General features: G+C 42.8%; 1 protein-coding gene across 15 annotated transcripts in view; it reads left to right on the top strand.

The window, feature by feature from the left end:
- Positions 1–15,158, top strand: part of PDE3A (phosphodiesterase 3A) — a 355,481-nt gene extending 340,323 nt beyond the window's left edge. For 13 of the 15 annotated variants that reach the window (XM_075602953.1, XM_075602952.1, XM_075602962.1 and 10 more), the window contains 4 exons: positions 2,882–3,085; positions 4,055–4,216; positions 8,310–8,619; positions 10,642–15,158. In XM_075602953.1, the coding sequence (XP_075459068.1) occupies positions 2,882–3,085; positions 4,055–4,216; positions 8,310–8,619; positions 10,642–10,877 (912 nt within the window). In that variant the 3' untranslated portion in view covers positions 10,878–15,158. The remainder of the gene's footprint in view (positions 1–2,881; positions 3,086–4,054; positions 4,217–8,309; positions 8,620–10,641) is intronic. The other 2 variants (XM_075602955.1, XM_075602967.1) reach the window with 1 other exon arrangement.
- The last annotated feature ends 3,112 nt before the right edge of the window (positions 15,159–18,270 follow it).

Raw genomic sequence — 18,270 nt, 5'->3', positions numbered from 1 at the left:
GGCGGTCGTCGAAGCAGATGAGCCCTGCTTGCACCAGGTCGCGCCGGATCATATACTTGGCTATGTCTGTCAGGCCTGAGGCATCGGCGTGTTTGTCCCGTTCTGAGGTAGTTGCTGGGAGGGTCCGTGCGGTAGCCTCTTCCTTGGCGTGGACGCGTGGTGACTGCTGGTCGGTGTGAGGGGCTGTGTTTCCCCGTGTGGGCGTACCTGGATGGCGAGCCCGTTGTAGTGCATCCGTGTGCGCGCTGGCGTGTGGATCACTGTTGCGGCTGTGGCTATCCCAGGCAGCATGTACCATTGCAGGAACAGCATCTTCTCCTCGTGGGCCTAGCAAGTCTTCAGTGTCTGTGGAGTTGCTCCATCCGTGTTGAGATGGTGCGCTGGTGTTCACACTGAAGAGGCTCCTTACGTAGTCTTCAGTGCGTTGGACTGGATCCTCTGAGGCAATCCGTCTGTACGGTTGCTCCCCGACGTCCTGTCGCGCGGCTGCTTCCAGGACTTCAGCTTGGGCTATGGCGGTGGCGGCTTCCTTCTCTTGGTTAAGTGCCTCTAGATCCGCGTCTAATTCGGCCTTTCTGCGCGCAGCGGCGGCATTGGCAGCGGCGGCAGTAGCAGCGGCGGCGGCATTGGCAGCGGCGGCAGTAGCAGCGGCGGCATTGGCGGCGGCGGCAGTAGCAGCGGCGGCGGCATTGGCAGCGGCGGCAGTAACATCGGCGGCGGCATTGGCAGCGGCATTGGCAGCAGCGGCGTTCTGCTCCTCCTCTTCTATGCGCGCTCTTTCTGCCCTTACGGCTGCCTCTCTTCGACCATATTCGGCCCTGGCACGTGCGGCCTCTGCGGTGGCTCGCACCTTGGTAGCGCTTGCGCTTGCGCTGGAGGAGTTGGATTGTGCTGATCTTGCTGACCTTGATGAGTGTCTGGATGCGCTGGAGCGCTGCGATGCGGTCTCCAGGAGGAGCTCTTTTCTCTCGCTTTGGGCGTCTACGATGGCGGTTCGCACGTGGCTGTCTCGTGTCAAGTCAATATTGTGCTGTAAGTCCCTTTCTTGCAGGCTTTCACCGGTGTTAGCCCTGGCCAGGTAAGTGACGTATGCCTCTGACAGTCTTTGGTAGCGTGTGTGATCTATCTTTAATTGAGTTATTGCCTGCTCGAGCTGTTGTACAGAATTGCCAGCGCCGGCGACATTGCATACCCCAAGTGCGGTTGTTTCCCTGGCCAACTCTAATTTAGCGCGGTGCGCTTCAATGTCAGTCTCATATTTTTCGCGGGCCTTTTGTGTCAATGTGACTGTCCGTTTGGGCCTTGCGCCTGCCTGCGCCTGTTGCGGTTGCGCGGCGTTCTCTGTGTCTGAGTGATCGCTTTCCTGCGTGATGTCTGGTGAGGCTCTGAGTTCTGCCATGCTGTAGGTGTGTGTAGGCCTTTTGCCGGTGCGTGTGGCGTGCGGTCTTTTACCTTGTCAGCGATGGGCGTCTGTCTCAGATGGTGCCGAGCGGTGTCCTGCAGCGTGCAGCGTAGGGGTAGCTGTACTCACAGGTGTCCGTTGGCTCTGACCCGTGTCCTAGCGGGTGTCCGGTGGCGTGGCCCTTGATGGCGCTGGCCGTGGGGACGTGCGCAGGGGTAGGTAAGATGGTGGCTCCTCACTTTGGGGCTGTGCAGAGGGTGAACTCAGACAGAGAAAGGCAAGTTAGGTTTTGTGTGAGAAGCACTGTTTGTTGCAAAGCTGCTGTGCAGTGTAGGCTGCTGCTTGTCTGTTAAGGCTGCAGGCTGTGTGCAGTTTGCTATGTAAGCTGCTTGCTTGTACTGCTGTAGAGGCTGCTCTGTCTATCATGGAGTCTGGAGTAGCAGCTCCTGTAAGTGTCTGTAAGGCACACGATATCTTTTCACTATTCTGGAAGCCAGAGGGTCAGGTGGTGATGACTTAGCTCAGATAGTGTCAACTCGGCCCTCTTTTCCAAGCACGACAAGGTCTGTTTCTTTCTTACTTTATTTTGGAGAAAGCAGGGAAATACAGTCTCTTGTGTAGAGGTTTAGGTCTAAATCTCTGTGTGTGCTTAGTAGTAAAGGGAGGTGAAAAGATAATCCTGCAGCACCATTACAGGGGTTACAGCAAGGTACTCACGAGTCCAGTGGTATGGTGGAAAGGAAATGGCAATGTATGCTGGGTAGTAAGATAGTCTGGGGACAGACCATCTGTGGGCAGAGCAGAGGGGGAGAAAGCAGACTAGCCCATTTGAGAGAAAGGCTGGGGCTGCTATGGAAACTCACAGGATTGTCTGGGGGAGCTACAACATGTGGCAATAATGTTGCATCTCTAATACAGCAAGCTGCTGGGAGAGGGGAAATGGCACTGTATTATCACACAAGCGCTGTGTTTGTGTGCAGAACCAAACACATACAGCTGGCACTAAGAAGCTGACAAGCAGGGCTGCGAGGAAAGGGGGGGGTGAAACAGAAGTGCAGACAGGGGTATTCCTGTTCCATGACACTTTCGGAGTAGCACTGCTTGGTAAATATGGCCCTACATGTTTTCTTTTGTTGTATAGAGAGCAAATGGATGTAAAAAAAAAATCTCCATGAAGGAGAGTGACCCGACACTCCAGGGGTCTCGAAAAAAAGTATTTGTTATTTCAAACGAATCTCCGATCAAGACCCCCGCAGGGCCGGCTCTTGCTCCCTTTTGGAGATTTTTTAAACATTCTATTCATCTCTCCCCGCCGGACTTCGGGCCCCCCGAGAGGCTTTGTATGGTCATGTGAGTGCACCTATTCTCCGCCAGTTTCTAGAGGTAACATGAGACATTGTAAGTTATTGTCCTACTGTATGAATATTTTACACATGAAATACAATGGAAGCAACATAAGTGCCGTTGTCTTTGTTCTAGGCAGTGCTATACAATGACCGCTCTGTTCTGGAGAATCACCATGCAGCTGCTGCCTGGAACCTCTTCCTGTCGCGGCCAGAATACAATTTCTTAGTCAACTTGGACCACATGGAATTCAAGCGTTTCCGTTTCCTTGTAATCGAGGCCATCCTGGCCACCGACTTAAAAAAGCACTTTGACTTCTTGGCCGAATTCAATGCAAAGGTGAGAATGTATATTGACGGTATCAGTTACATAGGGGGTTATTCATGAAACTGCGGTAGTGCCAGTTGGGGCACAATCACACGTTAACTGCCACTAATGCCAATGGGAGTTGCTGTGAGAAACTCCCATTGATCCTGTGAGATACGCCCAACGGACGCTATCGCGGTTTAATAAATAACTTCTATAAGGAGATAATCTAAGTCATACGTTACACAGTTATATTAGGGCGACATGTAGCATCTTTGTACTATGTGCTGTAGTGGCACCAATGTAATTGTGACATTAATATGCTATAAATTAATAATTGATTACAGCAATGCCAACCTTTCAGTAATGTCTGCTTCATAACTATTGTAACCATTAATTACAGGTATAAACCATTTTTTCTTGCTGTGGCCATTTCTAAAACAACACAGAGTAACCTTTTGCAGCCCGCGCTATTATTGTCGAAAATCACCCTAATTTCATTTTAAAAGCATATACTTCGTTTTCTGTGAGGTAAAAAAGACAATTTAACTAAAGAACCATTCTAGATATTGTAGCCAGTTTTGGATTGCGCTTGGCAGACATTTATAAACAGCAGATATTGTCAAAAAGATAGAGGGTTACGGCTCCCAAAGTGGCAAAGCTAGCAAAAAGGTTGTAATCGCCAACAGTGGACAGCTTTAAAGTGTCCCCCTTTTGTTTGTTTTTTGAGTTTCACCTTAAAAATATGTTTTGTTTGTACATGTAAAAAGCATAAATAATATTTGTAAAGCTCTTAGTCAACTAGATGGATTGTAGTTAATGAAGATTTAACAAAGTTTCTCCTGGTCTGCCAGTAATACAGTATAATTTTTAATTTCCAAACGTTTATCCCACCCGTTCGACATGTTCTGTGAATTATCTAGACATTCAGGAAGTCACCTATACACATTGATAACCTTAATATCGTTTAATGAATGTACTTTTCTCTCTGTGTCCTGCCAGGTGAATGAGGACGTCGGCCCTGGAATTAACTGGTCAAATGAGAATGACCGATTGCTCGTTTGTCAAATGTGCATTAAGCTCGCTGACATCAATGGGCCTGCCAAACGTAAAGAATTACATTTAAAGTGGACGGAGGGCATTGTCAATGAGTTTTATGAACAGGTAACTGCACAATAATTACAGTAACAATTGTAACTCTTTTTAGTTGTTTGTATGTGTATCTTTATTTATATGGCACCTTCCATGTACATAGCACGTCACAGCAGTAACACACGTTATATCGCAATATAACACATCATGGGAAGAAGCGCTTCAGACATAAAAGTAACATTAGGAGAAGAAATCCCTGCCCGAAGAGCTTACACTCTTAAGGGGCTTATTCTGTAAGCTCCGTTACCGCTTTACCGTGCGTTCTGCACAGAAAGCCCCATTCAGGTCAATGAGGGCGCAGGTAGGAAAGGAGTTCATGTGAACTGAGAAGTGGCGAAGGAAGGAGAGAGGGAGATACAGGAATAGTCAGAGGAATAATGAGTCTGGCAGAAAGAAAGGGGGAGTTTGAAAAGAAGTGAGGACAAAGCAAATATAAATAGTAGAGGAGGCCTGGCAGGGGTAGCAGTGATACTTTAGTGCTGAGAGTGAGTGAGGATTGGGCTGTGATAATTAAGTTAGGATGAGGATGAAGTGGAAGCTGTGAGAGATGCAGTATATGAGTGGAGGTGTCCTAGAGTGAAGAGAGCTGCGTCTTCTTAAGTCAGTGATAGAAACGCTACTCCTTTCCAGCGCAGATCAAATTCAGTATCCAGAGCCAGTAAATGCGCAGTTGTCCACTTCTTGTTCCACTCCTGTTGAATTCCCTGTTAAACTCCACACTGCATGCCACTTAAAGAGCCACTGTACACGTAGCTTGCTGCCCCTGCTGTAGGCTGCTCCCATAGCCTGTCTCTAGCTATATAGGTCTAAGAAGTCAGCTGACTCAATGAAGCTCTGCCCAGACATAGCTCAATTAGCACATGGGAGGCACAGAAGACAAATGTTATTTGTAATTAGACAGTTCTCTTACCCAGGTGTTAGCAGGTAAATTACAAATATGCACACAGCTAAAGGGGAGATGAAGACGGGATTAAAGATGCCATACCATAGTTGTTTAATAATAGCACAGATTTTGTGCAAATGACAAACATTGGTTTTACAAACAATGATGTATCATTAAAAAATAGCCCAAATTATACAACAAAAGCAGAATCGCATACACAAATTACACTGTGGGCTTCTCACAGCAAAGTATATGCTTTAGCTGGATACCTAATTTGAACTCTTTCCAGACCTATATATATATATATAGTGCTTAACAAATCACCCAAAAATCTACTCGCCCCCCAGCACCGCCCCCAGTCCACTTTTTTTTTTAAAGAAAGAAATTGAGTTAATAAGAACTAATAACAACATTGGTTTTTGAAATAAGTTTATTTATTTACCTGATCCGATGTCCCTCAATGTTCAGGTACCCTCATTCCCGCAATGTTATATGTTGGAGGGGAGGTGTTCCCTACCTGTCTTTTGGGCTAGGGGGGATTCCGATGTCTCCTGTGGGAAGCTTGAGTCAGATCTGGAAGAAAGCAGTATAGGTTATTTCTGTAGGTGTATGTATGTATGTATGCGTGTAAATGTGAAATAGTTAGATAATAAAAATGTGTCCTTGTTCAGTATTGAACATGGGGATATAGTGAATCAAATATACTGACATAAATATTTACAATTAAACTGTTTTGCTCAACTACTGATGTGGGTAATTAATTGAGTAATACTGTATGTAGGTGATGATGTGTAGGTGATGATGTGTAGGGGAGATGGATGGAGGAAATATAATTAAAATATTGTAACGAGCCACATCCAAATAAAAAAAATAATGTAATAAAATAAAAAATAACAAATGTGAAAACTAAAAATAACAAAAGAAAACGTTTGATCTGATCCAAAAAATGCAATACAATGTCGAATTAGAAATGTAAAGCTTGAAGTGTTGATATCCTCGGAGACTCAAGGCAGCTTCACATAGAATTAACCACTTCCAACCATGATCATCTGCAAACCAAGACGGGAGAGCAGACGCTCCACAGTGTAAAACAGTGTAGAAAGTGTTTAATCAGAATGAAAGCTAAAAACAGACACTGAGTGCAAAAGCGCGTCAGGGATAAATCCCAAAGCCAGCCGCTAGAATGATCCGGAAAGATCCAACCGGGGTCACAGTCCTCTGCACACAGTTAGCCTCCAACTCGGACACCAGGGAGAAATGATACACCCCAAAAATGTCCTCTGAGTAATCCAACCCTGCAACCGCGTACTTCCGGCACTTCACTATCAGCGCGATTATGTGTGCCAAACGACCCTACGCGTTTCACTGCAAGAAACGCTCCTTCATCAGGGATTGATACTATGGTGTACTGATGTGCTATAAATAGTCCCTGGTAATCTTGGCAACCTGGGAGGGGATTAACCCTACCCTCAGTGAGTCCACAATGTAGCCAGCAGCAACAATACAAAAAACACAGGAATAAATGCAATAATTAAAAAGAAGAGAATAATGTAGAAATGCACAGAACCAAATGGCTATTTAACGTTACTTTGTAGAAAAACTCTCTACAGAAAAACATTTTGCAAAAAAGAGAAACTATCCAAAAAATGAAGATAGTTGTATACACTCCAATCAATATATAAAATACATAATTGCAGTCTTAAATGGGGGAAGGGGAATAATCCCAAGATCAGGACCAGGTAAAAATTGGAAAATTACTAGGTACAAATCACTCAGGGGTCCAAAGTTGAATCAATGGTTAGTACCGCTATTTCACTAGAGTGAATGAGCATATGAGTAGCACCGTGGCTGATACTTTACACCTGTAAAGGTATGGAAACTCCAGGGTGGAAACAGGCATTGCGCACTGCTGGGCCGGGCGATTCCTGGCCAGCTAGGTGCTTGCGCGTCTGGGGCGCGGCCACGACATCACAGAGCTGGTTCGCCCTCATTGGGCGAACCGCTCATGTGATGCGCTTGCGAGCAGCAAAATCAATTTTGCTTGCTCGGCTGAGCGCCGAGCAGACGCACCCGCCCACTCACGCAGGCCACGTGCACTGTTGCAAAGTGTCCAACGTGAGCGCGCGCCCGCTCAGCGCCACCCTGGACGAGGCCCTATATAAACTTTGGCCACTTGCAGACGCACTTACCAGAACACCTCCTACTGTCTCTGTAGTTCCTCCTACTTACCAATTAGATTGTAAGCTCTTCAGGGCAGGGACTCCTTTTCCTAAATGTCACTTTTACTGTATGTCTGAAAGCGCTTCTTCCCATTATGTGTTATTTGTATTATTTGTTATTTATTTGATTACCACATGTATTACTGCTGTGAAGCGCTATGTACATTAATGGCGCTATATAAATAAAGACATACATACATACACACACACACACACACACACACACACACACACACACACATACATACATACACATACACACACACACACACACACACACACACACACACACACACACACACACACACACACACACACACACACACACACACACACACACACACACACACACACACACACACACATACATACATACATACATACATACATACATACATACATACACAGATAACAATATTGGAACCTATAAATGGACAGATAGCAATTTTAAATGAATGAATTAATAGAGAGGGATGTTGCCTAAATATAAATAGATAGATGTTGTGAATAATGATGATTCGTGGATCAAAATAATACCAATATGATGCTAATATGTTATTTTGGTATTATTTTGATCGGGAGAGATGATACACCCCGATTGGATCTCTCCGGTGATTAAATGCTTTCGATACACACACACTCACACACACACACTCACACTCACACTAACAGCACATGAACTTTCAAAATTGTAAAACTATTGCTAACAATTTCAGTGCTACGTAAAACACTATTTACAGAGGTGGGAGCAAAGACGGATACATTTATTCACACACAAATAAAAATCTTCCACCTTATGAATCACCTCAGAAATTCTGGGTTAAAGCCCACATTTAAGAAAGGTCTTCTGGATGTCCTTTGTGGCCAGGAACATATCATCAGCAATAAATGCACCTGCTTCTCTTCCAGTTTATATGTTATTTGTTTATAAATCCCTTGTTTCGTATGTTTTGGCAGCATGTCTCATTTATTTCAGAAAGTGTTGTTTTTCTTTGATTTGAAGGGTGATGAAGAATCCAGCCTGGGTCTTCCCATAAGTCCCTTCATGGACCGTTCAGCGCCTCAGCTAGCTAAGCTTCAGGAATCCTTTATAACGCACATTGTGGGACCACTATGTCATTCCTATGACTCAGCGGGACTGATGCCAGGGACATGGTTAGAGGAAAGTGATGAGTCTGGAGATACAGATGAACAGGACGATGAAGATACAGCTGATGAGGAAACATCAGAACCCTCAGAGTCTTTAACAAGTATGTCATCTCAGATCTTCTGTTGTTTCACAGATGCCTTTTGGGGGATAAATTCAGGGAAGGGTAAGGAAAACCACATTATTATACCCATTTATTATATATAGTCTTCTTGCTGTTGTAACTTTCCATTCACTACTGATTAGAAAAGTAGACTTTATTAAAATATCTTATTATACATGGTGATAATTTAATGCAGAATAAAGCCACTGAAACAGTTTATTGCTGTAAAGTTGTGTAAATGTTCACACATGATTTGGATCCTTGTGGAGTTTGGGGTGTTGAAGTATGTAGTTTGGGCCCTGGCTTTGATTTTTGTTTAGAAATTGAAATGACTAAAGCACAGTACACAAGGGATAACGTGTTTGGCTAGTTTTGTTTTGAAGAGACTGACCCCTTTGGAAAACAAAAAACACATTGGGGATATTTAACAAAGTCTCCAGGCTGCGAAGCGAATTGAGTTTTTATAGTACGATAAATATGGTGCGCTGGGTTTTGTTTAGCCAGGAGACTCATCTGAAGCAGAAGTCTCATAGACAAATGTCCAAATGTCTGAGTCCAGAAAAATCTTGCCCAGAATTGCATGTCCCTGAACCAGCATGCTTTTGGGATCCTGCCTCGCCCTAATATGACTTCCAACAGGTAATTATGGTGCAGTTTCTGTTTGAGCTGGGCCAGGACAGCGATACCTTCAGTTGCAGTACCCCACAAACACATTATTTGAGTCCACAGTGTAATTGTATGAGACCCAGAAACTACATGTAAGGTCCGAGTGCGCACCAAGGGAGCCTCTATATTCAGATTTGAGGCTAATTTGATAGGGCTGCTGATTTGTGAAATACAACTGCAGTTTAGGAGATATATACTAATTCCTTTCAAGGAAAGGAATCCTAATGCTCCAGGTGTTTAGGAACAGTTGTCAACTGGTATATGCAAAGTCCTATTACTATGGAGACCCTTTATTATTTGTGTACGGCTTCACTATTTCACCTTTTTAGTTTATTCTGCTCTAAGATGTAACAGTGCCAGAGCAACACTTAGCATTTGACCATTTATGAAAGGCGGTGATTATTCTCCCATTAACTTGACATGTTTCTTTCACAGAGGCTTATGGAAGGGAAACTTATTTTTGTACAAAAAGGTTAACAATTCTTTCAGGGGGCTAGGTATTTACCAATTAAGCAAGCTAAGACGGAAAAGCTTATTTGTTCAAGTTAATATCCCTTAAGCATTGAAAACTAGTTTCTCATCATGAACATAAGTGGGGTGGTTGCGGGCAAAGAACAATAATAATTTATGGGGACAGAACATCCTATATACGTCATCCTCAGTGGTAGAAGAAGAATGTTTGGAGAGGTTCGTCTTGTAATTGTACAGAAACAGTTTAGAGGGTTTGTTTTCATCATTCTGACCTTGTAGTTTGGGTTTTCAGAAAGGAAATAATAAACGTTAGAAGTAAAATAGTCAGGTGGATGCTAAATCCCATGTGTACTGCCACACTATCAATACACATTCTCCTGAAGGCAATTCAGACAATTACAATGTAATCCTTTATTCAGTCATGTTCTAGAAAAACACTGCCAATAATTTGTGTTTGTCAGACACTATCGGACAAATATTAGTTGATGTATGTTATATTTAGCTCGTTGATGTTAATCGCTAATTTCTGCAATGTGTTGCTAATCCCCTCTGGCAGCAAAAGGGTTTGTACATGCACAGAATAATTTTGTGTTTACATAATGGCACATATACTGTATGATTGTGGCATCTTGTGCTGTAGAAGTAAATATGAAATTATCAAGCTACAATAACTGTTAACTCTGCTCATATAAAGAAATATTTGAAATATGCATCTGTTAGCATAGTTACATCTTGGTGTGTATATAGTCATATGCAGTTTATTATAACAATGTACTATATAGTTTTTAATTTTGTTTCCTAAAGTTTTGATGAACTTCTCAGGGAACTTTTGGATATACTTGGGAAACATGGAAACACCATAAACTGCTTTAAGTAACATTATGAAAATATTGCGCATATATTATGCATATACAGTACCACGTCTGAAAATGTGCTTTTTGCTCACAGACAAGAAAAAATGCAAGAGAAGAATCTACTGCCAGATAACTCATTTTCTAATGGAGAACCATAACATGTGGAAGAAAGTTATTGAAGAAGAGCAAAGGTCAGACGGGGTGGAAAAGCTATGCCAGGAACCATCCACCCTGCACCCAACCTCAGAACAAATTCAAGCCATCCGGGAGGAGGAAGAGGAAAAGGGTGGCGCAAAGCGGGACAATACAAATATAAAGCAGAACGAATGAGCAGTATTTGCAGAAACATGGACTGGTTCATGGACTTCTCTCAAGCCAGCACAATATTTAGACACAACACTGTAGAAATATGGAGAATTATGTGCCTACAGCTGTCTATAATGTTTTCCCTCTATACAGTGAGGTACATTGTTTTACCTCTCACGCTCAAGGAAGCTTTCTCACTGGCTTCTCAAAAGACTCGTCCATTGGAACAATAGGAAGCCAGTGATATGGCCGCACACTTCTGAAGCGCATATATATATATTTTTTAAACATATATAACAGTCACTGTGATAAACAAAATTATGATACAAGGAAAAAGTGCTTCTGAAGCACATATTTTGTTAACTGCAAGGTACTGATTAAGAAGCGTTTGCTCTTAATTCTGAGGGATAAAAGTTGCAAAGCTTTATCAGAATTCTGATATATCCTGCCAACATTTCTTTGTGTAATATATTATTGGAGTTTGAGTACTTAATAAAAGCTGTAGCACTGTAGCACATGACACATTACATGTGAACAAATATAATAGGGAAGATTTTATTTTTTGTTTCTACATTGTTCATGCTGTGAGCCAAACTTCTATTTAAAAGTTGATATTCACTTTCAATATTTTATTTCACAATATTATATTTGTCATTGATAGTTATCGTGTTGTAAATATGGAGAAATTTTTATTGGTTGCTGTAGATAAGGATGCTCTTTTTTTAAAAGAAACATTTTTTTGTAAAGATAACTTTTTAAATCACCAGTTTTTATAGCCATCTAGCCATTTTCATGCCCAATAAACGAAGGTCTTGAGAAGTAGAAATATGTCCTATGGGATTTTCCTAGTTTGTAACATTTGAATACAAAATGAGAGGCTTTGTACTGCTCTCTAGCTTGGACGTGTTCACCTTTGTAGTTACTGATGGGTAGGGATTGTCAAAAGAAGATTGTAATTATCAGCAGGTACTGCAATGCCATAAATTACTGTGGATAATTGTGGGGCTTGTCCTAGTGTTATTCATCTAAAAATCAAATGTCCTACAAAAAATGGAAACTTCAAAAAGTTAATTCTTGCCACAAATATATGAGACATGACAATAATCTGTATAATTCGATCATTAGGCATCACATCCCATCAGCATTATCATGGCAGTGGTCACAACAATTCATGTCTTCCTACAATTAGAACTGTTCAACTTGACCTTGATTTCCTTAACGTTCCCCACGCTTATTGAGAACAGTGAGTGTTGGGACCAGGGACGTTGGGTATGTTAGCACACTGATGGGAAACTAATGTTTAGAGCACTATAAAGAGATTAGTATACAAGAAATAAGAGTCCTCGTTCACAAAAGGTTGATAGCCATCAGTGCACAGTTAATAGCCAATGTAATGAATGGACATTATAAGCAGCTGGGGTTACTGATCTTTCCCTGATTGATTGACAAGGCTGAGATAATAGTGCCTACAATAAAGTGAAAAGCCTTCAAGTTGAACGCGCCATGTTTAATTAAACCCGAAAGGTTTCCTGCACTCCGGCAAGATGAAGAGATCTCCTCTCCAACATTTAAAACGGATTGGAAATTCTTTTCTCAAAGTATAGTTAGTGTCAAGTTAATATTGTTTTTTTTATTATTCCTACCTGGATAGTTACGGGTCCAAAGAGGTAACTGGGCTCCTCAATGTGTTATATATATATACACACACTTTTTTTGTTCCATTGTGATCTGTTTATTAACTTATTTCTCTAATCTTTTTCTGTCCTTCCTCTGATTTGTATTTCCCAACCAGCTTATGCTTGCACTAATTTGAGTCCCATTATGGCACATGTGCCATGGTTTTGCATAGGTTGTACCAGGTTTAATAAAATGCATTGCAGTATCTGCATCATTGAATTGATCATTAGCGTTACTTACAAGAAGTGTGGGACACACAATATTTTCTATCGATCTGTTTGATCCTGTATTAACCTATTTTAAAGACTATGTTATAAACCTGGGGGGGGGGGGGGCAACTCCAGTCCTGAAGGGCCACCAACAGGCCAGGTATTAAAGGATATCCCTGCTTCAGCACAGGTGGCTCAGTCAAAGACTGAGCCACTGATTGAGCCACCTGTGCATGGATATCCTGAAAACCTGACTTGTCGGTGGCCCTTGAGGACTGGAATTGGCCCCCGTTATAAAGGTGTTACCTCCCTGCGGTCAGAGCAGGGTTTCATTTAGCACCAATATTCCTTATATGGTCTGTGTAACAATAAAATAGTAACAAAAAACACACGTAAGCCACTACCTTTTTTTTAGAACAGATGTTTATTGGTAAAAGCTGAAAAAGAGTGTGAAAGAAGATGGTTTATATATGAAATACACAAAGAAATATGTGCCTAAAGGAAACTGTATGATTATTTCCTTGTTATATTTTCCATGCAATAGCACTGTCTGTTTGCGTTTCACCGAGTGCACTTCTGTAGTTATACACCAGCTGCACAGTATATATTTCTAGGAATGCCTATATGTGGATACGTAGGACAAACTCAGGTCTTTTTACATGAAGGAAAGTACTGCTCTGCTTCTAGGAAACACTTGGCATTATGAAGTTACTCACAATATAGGGTAAAGAAGAAGAGCATTAGACAATGCAAGCAATAACATATACAGGTGGGTTCTTAATATGGGCAAATGAATATAAAGTGACATTTTGTATGAATATAATAATAGAACACATGGTGGCACTTGCACTGCATGTCGTCAACATAGATCCCTTTCAAACCGTTGCACCACGAATCTGAATAATACAGTGTTTTAATATAACGTTCCACTATGATATTAGCAGGGAACTCCCCATTTCAGTTTTTATATATATATATATATATATATATATATACACACATATATACATACATATATATATTATATATGAACTTTAGGTATGTATTCAATGTGTTAATACTATTGGTTCTGTTTTCTTTGTTCTAAATGAATAAGGAGTAACGCAGCATCAGGTGCCTGCATTGTAACGTGATGTTACAGAAGATACAGTAAAGACCTTATATTTATTTATTAATGCTATTATCAAACTATTTCATTAGACCCTACAACATTAGTATATTGCAGGGGTGCTCAATTTCAGTCCTCAAGCGCCCCCAACGGGTCTGGGTTTCAGGATATCACAGCTTCAGCACAAGTGACTCAATCAGTACCTGCTTCAGCACAGGTGGTTCAGTCTTCGACTGAGCCTCTGATTGAGCCACCTGTGCTGAAGCTGGGATGAGCATACCTGGTATATTGCACCGCAGTTAAAAAGCAGCATTGACAATGTAGCGACGGTGAATATTATGAAAGATGCCTTTGTATGAAAGTGCAGTGGCAAGACTATGGGGCCTATGCAGAGCAGCGCTATTTAAAATTGGAGAGGGGAATAAAAAGTAGGTTTAATGGAGAGTTTTATTCTCCATATGCAGAAATGGGCGAAATCCGCTATTTTTAGCATTACTGCATGTGGAGAATTGTAAATGAGGAGATGCGCGCAGCTGAAAGGGAAGAAAAAAAAATCGTCGCATTTTTATTTTTTTCCATATAGCCGCCGAGCTCCTGCTTCTTGCCAACTTTAGTTGGCGGAGAAAATTGTAGAAAATTGCGCCAAAAACAGCCGCTAGATGGCGAGCGCGCCTTTCTGAATTCGGATATTTTTCAGACTGGCGAGATGTAGTTTCTCGCCAGCCGCGCGGCGAGATTTTCAAATAGAAAAAAAAAATGGCGCGTTTTTCCTACCTCTCCATTTTCAGCTGTTTTTTGCGCGATTTTCTCCGGAAAATGGCGAGATTTTAAATAGCGCTGCTCTCTGCATGAGGCCCTAAGTGTTGAAGTAATTGGGCACTCCTGGATATGACGTAGTAGGTAGCGTCACAGGTCTGGTTATACAGATGTAGCCAGACTTAAAATAAAAAGGCAAAATGCCGCAGCTCCGGGAACCTTGCTCAGGATCCCGCAGATTCCCGCGGCAGCGGGGAAGGCACGTCTGGTTACATCTGTATGATCCCGTTTTTAATGTCACCCGTTCTATGAATGACTTTCCACATCTAGCAGTGCTATAGAAACGAAAGTCCTTCCCAGCCCTGCACTTGCACCTGACACTGCTCGTTACTGATTTAATGAAGCAGAAGTCCTGAAAGCATACACCTGGAATAAATAGCAGTTGTTCTTTGCTACTTGTTTATTTTTTTGTTTTCTTAAGAATTAAATAACTCCGTGTCCTAATGCCCATGTAACTAAAAATAAAGAGATGTGCAATAATTTTGAAAAGTGAAATCCTGTATTATTTCAGCATTGTTTCTAAACTGCACTATTTTATATGCATATTAACTCACGCATTGCATTGTGAAATGTTTTCAGTCCTGTATTGTCATTTAATTCGTTATTTTTAATGTGCTGGGTAAATAAAATACCCTTCCGAATGTTTCATGCTAAAATAACTACAGAATTGCAAACACCTAGGAAAACATGTCAAGTTGGAACTGATAGGTACCGTTTGTCTGATTTAGGGGCCTATGCAGAGAGCAGCGCTTTTTAAAATTGGAGAGGGGAATAAAAAGTAGGTTTAATGGAGAGTTTTATTCTCCATATGCAGAAATGGGCGAAATCCGCTACTTTTAGCATTACTGCACGTGGAGAATTGTAAATGAGGAGATGCGCGCAGCTGAAAGGGGGAAAAAAAAATCGCACATTTTATTTTTTTCCCCATATAGCCGCCGAGCTCCTGCTTCTTGCCAACTTTAGTTGGCGGATAAAATTGAAGAAAATCGCGCCAAAAACAGCCGCTAGATGGCGAGCGCGCCTTTCTGAATTCGGATATTTTTCAGACTGGCGAGATGTAGTTTCTCGCCAGCCGCGCGGCGAGATTTTCAAATAGAAAAAAAAAAAGGGCGCGTTTTTCCTACCTCGCCATTTTCAGCTGTTTTTTGCGCAATTTTCTACGGAAAATGGCGAGATTTTAAATAGCGCTGCTCTCTGCATGAGGCCCTTAATGAGGCAACTGGGATCGTGTCATTTTTGTCATACAGCTCCAAGAGAATTCATTCCCTACAAGTAGACACGATGGCTGGTTTCCTTAATCCGCTTCTACGGAGTTCCGAACAGATAGACTTGGTTGGCCGAGGAGTCTGCGACGTTATCCAGCATAATCGAACTAGTCCAGGGGCAGCCAACTGCAGCCCTCGAGGGCCACCAATACGTCATGTTTTCAGGATATCCCTGCTTCAGCACAAGTGGTGTGTCTTCGACTGAGCCACCTGTGCTGAAGCAGGGATAACGGAAACCCTGACCTGTTGGTGACCCTTGAGGACTGGAGATGGCCAACCCAGAACAAGACTGACCGCCAAGCATAATGGCACTTGAGCTATGACTGTGCTGTACATCACGTCCTATTTCAGTTGTGCTGGTTAAATGTGCATGCGCCCTTTGGGCCTCATGCAGAGAGCAGCGCTATGCAGAATTGGAGAGGGAGAAAAATTTTACCTTTTTTGGAGAGTTTTTATCTCCATATGCAGAAAGGGCAGAAAACTGCCTTTCTGCATATGGAGAGTTTCAACCAGCGCTATGAGCGCTGTTGAAACTAGTGGGGAAAAAATCGCGTTTTTTTTTTTTTCTCCCTCACTGGCCGCCGAGCTCCAGCTGCTTGGTGGAGAGGAAAAATGTTGAAAATCGCGCCATTTTTTTGGCGCGAACAGCCACTAGATGGCGATCGCGGCTCTCTGCATACGGCAGAGAAAAAAAACTGGAGAGAATTTAAACTCTCCAGGCGCGCGGCGAATTTGAAGGAAAAAAAAAAAAATGGCGCTTTTTTTGAAACTTGCCGGTTTCTGCCTTTCTCAAGGCAGAATCCGCCAATTAATGCCGCTGTCACTTTTTGCGCTGCTCTCTGCATGAGGCCCAAAGTCTGCCAGGTGAACTTCTTAGAGGGTCTCCGAATGGGGAAGTGTTTGTCAATCCAGCATTTTTGTAATGCCCCAGGAGAGGGAAAGACTTTGCAAGAGCTGAGCTGCTGCCCGTGGAACCTGCGGAGGAGCCGCCAGCACGGGGGGAGGAGCTGCCAGCGCAGGGGGAGGAGCTGCCAGCGCAGGGGGAGGAGCTGCTAGCGCGGGGTTCTACGGAGGACTGTTGGGATTTCAATGGGAAGTGTCCGTAGAAGAGCAGTTAGTCAGAGGACTAAGATAGAAAGAGAGGTATAAATTGGTATGAATATAAGGAGATGTAGATAAATTGTTTTAAGTGCTACGTTTTCCTCCTGCCTCTACTTAGGAATTGTGGTGACGGTTTCCTGCCTGTTATTTGGTGCATTTTTAGATACATTTGAAAAACCTTGAAACGGGGAACCCCTACACTTTCGGCATCACGAACAGGATATAAGGAGTCCAAAGCAGGAGTTGGCTGATGGGCACCATGGCATTGGCACATATTATACGTAGGTATGGACTGTATCATGAGACCCGAGCATTATGCCGTACGCCTTTGGATCACATTGGCTACCAGATTTCACCGGTCTGGAGACAGATCCATCTTACAGTTTGTGTGACGGTGGCCTTGTTCGGTCACTATCAGGTCACAGATACACAAAAAGCCGATATGATAATTGGGCAGTTGGATGGAGTTGCCATTCGAGAGATATTGCTGATCTCATGAACATTTAGATTCAGCTAAAAAAAAGTGTGTGTGCAATGCACACGCATTTTAAGTGAAGCGTCTGTGTTTTGTCACAGAAATTGTATTAGGGATGGTGATGTTTTTAATTAAATATCAAAACACAAATTTCAGTGCCAAATTGCAAAGAAGTCTGACTTAGAACGTGCGTGCGCGACACACACACTCTGTTTGACCTATTTGCACTTCTATATATATATAGTAACTGTGAATTCCTCGTGTGTGTGCATGTGTGCGTGCGTCTCTGTATGTGTGTCTCTGTGTGTGTGTTTCTGTGTGTGTCTCTGTGTCTCTGTGTGTGCGCGTGTGTGTCTCTGTGTGTCACTGTGTTTTTGTGTGTGTGAGCGTGTGTTCTCCGCCTGTGCTGCGTCTTCGCCTTTGCTGCATCTGTGAGCGCCCAGTGTCTCTGTGTGTGCGTGCGTGCATCTGTGTGTGTGTGTGTGTGTGTGTGTGTATGCGTCTCTGTGTGTGTGCGTGCATCTGTGTGTGTGTGCGTATGCGTCTCTGTGTGTGGGAGAACTTCACAGGCACACCAGCTGCCATAACGGCCTCTTCTGCCAGCAGCGACATCACTTCCGGGAGTGCACCTCCGTCACCATCAAGGCAATTTACACCAAGGGAAATTGTCATTTGGTAGGTACCAGCATAGAAGTTTCACTTCAAAAGGTGTTTGTACTCAGGAGCACATTTGGCACCAGAAGTTATCAGCAACAGGTAGGAATAC

The sequence above is a fragment of the Ascaphus truei genome, chromosome 5 (genome assembly GCF_040206685.1).
Source record: "Ascaphus truei isolate aAscTru1 chromosome 5, aAscTru1.hap1, whole genome shotgun sequence".
Taxonomy (NCBI): Eukaryota; Metazoa; Chordata; class Amphibia; order Anura; family Ascaphidae; genus Ascaphus; species Ascaphus truei.
Note: the sequence above shows the minus strand (reverse complement) of the source record. Positions and strands in the feature narration are given on the sequence as shown.